General features: G+C 36.3%; 1 protein-coding gene across 1 annotated transcript; it reads right to left on the reverse strand.

Moving 5' to 3' along the window:
• Positions 1-685: 685 nt before the first annotated feature.
• Positions 686-2,855, reverse strand: DEFB129 (defensin beta 129; the record flags this gene model as incomplete). Its single annotated transcript, XM_082671644.1, has 2 exons — positions 686-1,131; positions 2,798-2,855. The coding sequence occupies 2 exons, from the start codon at positions 2,853-2,855 to the stop codon at positions 686-688; spliced, it is 504 nt and encodes a 167-aa protein (XP_082527770.1).
• Between the last annotated feature and the right edge of the window lie 6,246 nt (positions 2,856-9,101).

Below are 9,101 nucleotides of genomic sequence, written 5' to 3' on the forward strand. Positions count from 1 at the left end.
AATTAAAAGTTACCTACATGATTTGCATCTGTGGTCTGTATCCTGTATCTATTGGAAGCACCGCTTTACCTATTTCCTGTTGTCTCACTGGGAATCATGTTGAAAATGCCTTGACTCAGAGATAGAAGTCATATATCTTCTCCTTTCCCCTCTTCCCTCCTCTCATTCCCCCATATTTTTATCTTAAGTGGGCTCATGAATTTAGGTTATGTTCTTCTGTGGAGAAGGTAGACTTGCTCTCCCCACATTCTATTTTGCATATGGTTCTTTCTGTGGGAAAAAGCTATGAAAAAAGAAAGTATGTCTGCTGTTTTCATTCCTGTTGCCCCAAGAAAAGCACAGAATATGAGAACCATAAATCTTCATTACAGAGGCTTATTTTGGGCCATCCATGGGCCAAATTCAATGTTGTAGTCAGCATTCCTGGTGCTTGCTTTCTCCTGGGTACGTAAACTAAAATTCTATCTCTTTCTAGCTCTATCTCCTCTGTGAGCCTCCTGAGAGAATGATAACATTATGTAAACTGTGGGTGCTTAAACAGTGTTTATTGAATGATGATAAAGGAAACAGTTCTATGTCTCAGTTTATAGACAGCAAAGATAAAGAGGAACTTAGTGTTTTAAAGGAAAGACCCACATCCCTGCTCATCTGCTTCTTCCAGCTCCAGTCATGTTGTCGGCAGTGTCTATGGTGGTGGCGCTGGTGGTGGGGAGTCAGTGGCTGAATCTCTTCTTTTTTTGGTGTCACTCTTGGTAGAAGTAGCAGTGTGTATTATCTTTCCTGCAATCATGGTGTTGGTGGTGACAGACTTCACGGTGGTGACATTTGGGATGACGCTGGTGTTGATGTTAGCAAAAGTGTTGACACTTTTGAATTTGGGCAGAAGAGCTAAAATATGGTTTTTTGTTTGCATCACAACACTAAAATTCTTGGTAATTTTTGGCACTTCCTGAGAGTCCTCTTCAAGTGTGTGGAGCATTTCATTTTGTATGAAGCTTTTTATCAATTGAACCACTTTTGGTCCAATACAACATTTTTTCTTTTTGCATTTATCTACCTCTTTTTCATCCATGGCACAGTGGTCTTTGCATCTCCCAAAACCCATTACACATCTTCCCAAGCCAAAGTATTCTGCACAAAGAAAAGAGAAAACCAAAGTGCTAAGGTTAATAACTAGATATGATGTTAAAATTGCTGGAACAAGAGGGATAGAGGCAGAGGGAGTTGTTAATGCTAAATTTTAAGTACAATGTTTAGGGATGTTGGTGGAGGCAACTGGCAGGCCAAGAGAGTCTTTGTACACCTCTGAAATCCAAAATAAATCTCTAGTCTCCCTTCATTGAATAATTTGAAACATCTAAAGAAGAAAAGGGAATGCAATTATTTGCTTCAGGGTAAGATTTTAGACCTCTAATCGTAGACACTTGTAGAATATCACTATATCTCCCCATGATCCTAGGAAATACCAACAAGAGTAAAATCTATCATAAAACTAATTCAAGAAAGAATTTCAAAAGAGAATCAATGGACTTTCAGAAGTTCTGGGCTCTTGCCAAACTCACTGTTCCATGACCTCACTCTCCTTGACAATCGCTTGACCTGTGGTTCCTGGGGCATGGTGTTCTATCATTTTCAGCCTCTCTGGACACTATGTCCCTCAGAGGTCTTATTTATTATCATAGCCTTAACCTCATCTCTATGAAGATAACCCCCACATTGTTATCTATATCTCTGAATTCCCTGCTTAGAGTAGTACATGACTCATCTTCATCTGCTGGATGATTTTTCCATCCCATTGTTCCATTTATTTCTCTTTTCCAAATCAAGAAGCTTCTCCCTCACTCAACAATTCAACTGATTTTCTATAAAGCACAAGAGATTTATGTAGCACCTAATGTTCACATACATTTCAATATTGTTTCTCACCGAAGACTACACTGTAAAATTCTTGTATTTTAAGCAGCTACACTGATTAACCCTACTATCTTATGTGGAATTTGAGGCTCAAGTTTGACTTTACCCAAGATGACACAGCCATACTGGCTTATATTATAGCCCTTCTCTTAAGGTCCCAAGATAAAAAAAAAATAGAAACATCTTTGACTCTTTTTCTTTCCCTTCCTAAACCCATTGCCAATTTAATATCTGGATGATTCTTGTATATTGAAACAAGTCTCAATGTTTCTATCTTCTTTTCAAAAAACAGTGACCAATGCTCTGATTCAGCTTTTTGCCATGATGTGTTCCTAGATGCTCCTGTGGGTAATTTAGGGTTTTCTAATAAAACAAAGCTGAGAGAAGGAATGAAATTCTATAAAAATCTGAAAAATTTGAGATGGAGAACATAGACCTGTTTACTGGATCCTGAGAGGAGATTTTCTGAGTGTAAGGTTAAGGACTTCCTCCTTATTATACCAAGGTACAAACTGATAGGAACCTTTACTTCAAGAGATGATTTAAATTAGAAAAAGAGCAAAAATGAGGTAGACTTGGCATGAGTCCCAGATGACAACTATTAGAGGGCAGGAAGGCAGTTTTATATGCTGGATAATTTCTGAGTACACAAACAACACCCTACTTTCTCTGTAGCTTCCTGTGTTTACCCATCAGACACAGTCTGGGATTGGAGCCTATGGGGATATGCGGGGGATGGTGTATGACTGATGCAATACATAAACTTTTCAGCCATATCTTGGGCATCTCATTTTTTAGCTTCTCTTTGGGTTCCCATTATTATGGACAGCCAAATCCCTCCTTCCTCAAACCGCTCCCTCTTAAACCTAGGATTTCACATTACCTGTGTTCACTTGGTACTGTAGCATGAGGCTGGCAAAGATAGGAAAAAGGAGCTTCATGGCTGGGTGCCAGAGAGGAAGCCTTGGATCTGGGTTCGTGTTCTTGAGCTCCAGCCTTTATTGGCATCTTCATGGCCTTAGGCTATGAGCAGTAAAGTGCAGCCAAATCTCACAGCAATTGTGTTTTCTATGATTCTGTTTGAGAATAGCCTTTCCTGAACACCTCATGCAACAAATTTCCTGTTCTTGATCCTGGGGGCAGGAATATAAGACACATAAGATATGAAAGAAAATCCAAACTCTTTACACCTCTCCTTCTTAAGGTTTATTCAGGGCAAGAGTAATACATCTGCTTCACTATCTGTGAGCCTAGTTTTGCCTAAGGCATTTAGTGTATGAGATTCAGAAGAGCAGAACTTGCTATAACCATAGACGACTGGAGGATAGAGACTCTGTCTTTTTTGTATTCTTGTTTCCAATGGCCAGTATGCGTACTGAATCAACATAAGAACTCAATATATGTTTGTTGAATAAGTTTGTGGGAGGCAGTTCTTGGCATGACTCTAACTTCTTAAAAAAATGAGATATAGGGCTTCCCTGGTGGCGCAGTGGTTGAGAGTCCGCCTGCCGATGCAGGGGACACGGGTTCGAGCCCTGGTCTGGGAAGATCCCACATGCCGCGGAGCAGTTGGGCCCGTGAGCCATGGCCACTGACCCTGCGCGTCCGGAGCCTGTGCTCCACAATGGGAGAGGCCACAACAGTGGGAGGCCCGCGTACTGCAAAAACAAAACAAAACAAAACAAAACAAAAAAATGAGATATAATTAACATATAACATTATATTAATTTCAAGTGTATATCATAAGGATTCAATATTTGTATATATCCTCAGAAGTGGATTTGCTGGATTATATGGTAGTTCTATTTTTATTTTTTTGAGGAACCTCCATATTATTTGTATAGTGACTGAACCAATTTACATTCCTACCAACACTGTACATAGGTTCCCTTTTCTCCTCACCTTTTACATCCTCGCCAACACCTAGCTCATCTTGATGATAGACATCCTAACAAGTGTGAGGTGATATCTCATCATGGTTTTGATTTGCATTTTCCTGGTGATTAGTGATGTTGTACATCTTTTTATGCACCTGTTGGCTATCTGTATGTCTTCTTTGGAAAAATGTCTATTCAGATCCTCTGACCATTTTTTAATTGATTTTTTTTGCTATTGCATTGTATGAGTTCTTTATATGTTGATAATTCAGATATTAACCTCTTATCAGATATATGATTTGCAAACATTTTCTCCCATTTGGTAGGTTGCCTTTTCATTTTGTTGATGATATTCTTTGCTGTGCAGAAGTGTTGTAGTTTGTTGTACTCCCACCTGTTTATTTTTGCTTTTGTTAACTTTGCTTTTGGTGTCAAATCTAAAAAAATCATCGCCAAGACTGATATGAAGGGGCTTACTGCCTATATTTTCTTCATGGAGTTTGATGGTTTTAGGTTTTACATTCAGGTCTTTAATCCATTTTGAGTTAATTTTTATATATGATGTAAGATAATGGTCCAGTTTCATTCTTTTGCATGTTGCTGTACAGTTTTCTCAACACCATCAATTAAAGAGGATGTCCTTTCCCCATTATATATTCTTGGCTCCACTGTTGTAAAATTAATTGACCATATATGTGTGGTTTTATTTCTGGGCTCACTATTCTTTCTGTTCAATTGATCTACATGTCTGTTTTTATGCCAATGCAGTACTGTTTTGATCACTATAGATTTGTAATGTATTTTGAAATCAGGAGGTATAATACCTCCAGCTTTGTTCTTTGTCAATAGTGCTTTTCTATTTTGGGTCTTTTGTGGTTCCACAGAGGTTTTAGAATTGTTTGTTCTAGTTCTGTGAAAAAAGCCATTGGAAATTTGATAGGGATTGCATTAAATCTATAGATTGCTCTGTGTAGTATGGACATTTTAATAATACTGATTCTTCCAATCCATGAGCGTGAACATATCTTTTCATTTATTTGTGTTTTCTTCAATTTCTTTCATCAATGTCTTATAGTTTTCAGTGTACAGGTTTTTCACTTCCTCTGTTAAACTTATTCCTAAGTATTTTATTTTTTGATGCAATTGTAAATGAGATTGTTTTCTTAGTCTCTCTTTCTGATAGTTCATTATTAGTATAGAATCATATAGTATAGTATAGAATCAACAGATTTTTGTTTATTGTTTTTGTATTCTGCAATTTTACTGAATTTGTTTATTAGTTCTACCAGTTTTTTTTTGGTGGAGACTTTAGGGTTTTTAAAAATATGTAATATCATATCATATGCAAATCTTCACAATTTTACTTCTTCCTTTCCGATATGGATGGCTTTTATCTCTTTTTCTTGACTATTTGCTCTGGCTACAACGTCCAGTTCTATGTTGAATAAAAGTGGCAAGAGTGGGCATTCTTGTCTTGTTCTTGGTCTTACAGGAAAAACTTTCAGCTTTTCATCATTAAGTATGATGTTAGTTGTGGGCTTGTCGCATATGGTCTTCATTATGTTGAGGTACATTACCTCTATACACACTTTGTTGAGAGTTTATATCTTAGACGAATGTTGAATTTTGTCAAATGCTTTTTTCTACATCTATCGAGATGATCATATGATTTTTATCCTTCAGTTTGTTAATGTGGTGTAACATATTGATTGATTTGTGAATGTTGAACCATTCTTGGGTCTCTAGAATAAATCCGACTCAATCACAGTTTATGATTCTTTAAATGTATTGTCAAATTTGGTTGGCTAATATTTTATTTGGAATTTTTACATCTATGTTCATCAGTGATATTGGCTTGTAATTTTCTTTTCTCATGGTGTCCCTGTCAGGTTTTGGTATCAGGGTAATGTTGGTCTCATAAACTGAGTTTGGAGGTGTTCCCTCTCTTCTATATTTTGGAAAAGTTGAGAAGAATTGGTATTGATTTTTCTTTGAATTTTTGATAGAATTTACTGGTGAAAGCATCTGGTCTTGGACTTTTTTTTGTTGGGAGGTTTTTGATTACTGACTCAATCTCCTTACTAATTGGTCTGCCCAGCTTTTTTATTTCTACATGATTCAGAATTGGTAGATTGTATGTTTCTAGGAATGTATCAATTTTTTTTTTCTGGATTGTCCAGTTTGTTGGTGTATAACTTTTCATACTGGTCTCTTAGGATCATTTGTATTTCTGTGGTATCAGTTGTAATGTCTCCTCTTTCTTCTTCTGATTTTATTTACAGTATTTAACTCTACTCTCTTTATTTCTTGGCGAGTCTAGCTAAAGTTTTGTCTATTTTATTTATCTGAAAAAGCCCAGATCTTAGTTTCATTAATCTTTTTTATTGTCTTTTTAGTTTCTAATTTATTTCTGCTCTGATTTTTATTATTTACTGCCTTCTACTAACTTTGGGCTTAATTTGTTCTTCTATTTTTAGTTTCTTGAGGGTAAAGTTATGTTGTTTAGTTGAGATCTTTCTTGTTTCTTGATGTAGACATTTATTTCTATGAATGTTTCTTTTAGAATTGCTTTTGCTGCATCTCATATGTGTTGGTGTGGTGTGTTTCCATTTTGATTTGTCTCAAGGTATTTTTTGATTTCACCTTAAAAAAATTTTTATTGGAGTATAGTTGATTTATAATGTTGTATTAGTTTCTGATATACAGCAACGTTAATCAGTTATACATATATCGAATCTTTTTTTGTTTTTTTAGATTCTTTTCCCATATAAGCCATTACAGAGTATTGAGTAGAGTTCCCTGTGCTATACAGCAGGTTCTTATTAGTTATCTATTTTTATATATAGTAGTGTGTATATGTCAGTCCCAATCTCCCAATTAATCTCTCACCCCTCCTTATCCCCTGGTAACCATAAGTTTGTTTTCTACATCCATGACTCTACTTCTGTTTTGTAAATAAGTTCCTTTGTACCTCTTTTTTTTTTTTTAAAGATTCCGCATAAAGTGATATCATATGATATTTGTCTTTCTGTGTCTGACTTACTTCACTCAGTATGACGATCTCTAGGTCCATCTATGTTGCTGCAAATGACATTATTTCATTCATTTTTTTTTTCATGTATATACTGCAATTTTATTTCAATCGCACAAATGAAGTTAGCATGTAGGAAATTTAAATGAAACAGTACAGTAAAAATAGCAGAGAATCAAAAACTCTAATAAGGAAGTACACCTAAAGCATGAGACTTCAAAATTCATTAGTGTTTCATCTTGTTTTGATTGACACTTGATGCTTGCAAATTTTGAAACAAACTTTGAGATCATGATGATTACTCTGGAGAGATTTCAGCACCAGCACTAAGATTTGTACATTCAGTTGGTATGCAATTGACTTGTTAGCCATTTACATAGTGTATAGTACAGATTTGTCACAGGTCAGACCACAGTGTTGAAGGAAAGAAGTACCTTCCTGTAATTAGAAAGGATCCCCTAAACTGCACTCAGCTTAAGACATCCAATGTACAAGAGCACGAAAACCATCATAATATTGTGGCTCCAAGGAACATAGGTTTTTTTTTTGTTTTTTTTTTTGCGGTACGCAGACCTCTCACTGTTGTGGCCTCTCCCGTTGCGGAGCACAGGCTCTGGACGCGCAGGCTCAGCAGCCATGGCTCACGGGCCTAGCCGCTCCGCGGCATGTGGGATCTTCCCAGACCGGGGCATGAACCCGTGTCCCCTTCATCGGCAGGCGGACTCTCAACAACTGTGCCACCCGGGAAGCCCGAACATAGTTTTGGTAAGAAAAATAACCTAAGCTTCTGTTTCCCATTTTAATTACTGAAATCTCTAACAATGACAAAACTGTCACATAGGACAGCAAATATATACAGTAATTCAATCAGACTTCTTGGAAAGAAAACATTTAGCAATCTGGGATAATGCAGAACAACAGGAAATAAAACGTGATTAAACACTGGTTCCTTTTGTCATTTTACACAGACATCATGTTAATATTAGACCAAGGCACAAAACGTTTAGTGCATAAACCAGTTTCTTTCTTAAGATCTAGCATTTTTACCGTAGTCTTTTATCTTACGTTGGATCACTTGTACCCAGTACTCTATCCTACTATAGACCGTTTAACTTAATCAACAAAATCAAAAGTGATTTCCGACCAGATTTATGGGGGACATAAACATTTGTATCATCAGTGTTTGCATAACCAAAATTACAATAGTAAGATGAAAATGCCTCCTATTTCTTTTAGAAAATAGTACTTCATAAGCTTGCTGCGTCTTTAATGTCTTCACTATTGGATGACAATGAAGAGTTGATAGAAAAAAAGAACTGTATACTTGAATTATGATAGCTCATCCATCAAAGATCTAAAACTGAAGTTTCTACAGAAACAGGAACTATTTTAACAAGGGGAAAAAATTCCCTCATTCAAACCTCTTTGAAGTGGTAATGGCTGAAAATTTGCAGCACTTAGAGAACTACGCTATCAGCAAGTTCTGTCTTATGAACTTAGATTAAGAAATCTAGAAAACAGATGAAGGTGGATTATTTCTTCAAAATTTTAGTAAAACTACTGATAATCAAAGGTTTCAAAGCAAATATGGCACATAACTCAAGCATAAATCAAGATGGAGAGCCTGGAGAATTGTGATTTCCTAATATTTCAAAAAATTCTATCATTGCAACATACAGGATTTCTCCCCTATTTTAATCTTAGAAGTTTCAAAGAAAAGGGAGTGGATGACATACACACACGTGAGTGCCCACACAAACACGCACGCATGCACACACATGGTGGTAAGTAGAGTATCTAGTTCCTTCTTCCCACCACCTAAGTCTCATTTTATTTATTAAAAGAAAATTATGCAGGACCCGCCTCGTTGTTTTCCCTTTATCTAATGATTTCTGTGACCTTAATTGCTGCCATGATTGTTACTTTTCTAGTATTTCAACATAACAATGTTCAAAAGCAGCTTTGTAGTCAGGAACGTGTACCTGAATACCTGTATAACTGCAGGGTGCCTAGGTAATAACAACTGCCAAATTCAGGGATGGAACTTTTGAGTTCCACAGTAAGACGTAATCCATGTGAAGCTCAGAATCATGTTTCAGACCACTGAACTTACTCAAGTTAAAATACAAATAGCTGAAGACATGATGTAAAAGATTAAGTACTTGGTGCTGTTGACATATTTACCAATTAAAGTCACAAAATATTCCTCAGAAATTAACTTTAAAGAAAAACTTATTCCTTCCCTTCCTCCTGCTCCCCTAAACTCTACAAAATGTTTT

Source organism: Grampus griseus (assembly GCF_964374135.1).
Source record: "Grampus griseus genome assembly, chromosome: 14".
Classification (NCBI taxonomy): domain Eukaryota; kingdom Metazoa; phylum Chordata; class Mammalia; order Artiodactyla; family Delphinidae; genus Grampus; species Grampus griseus.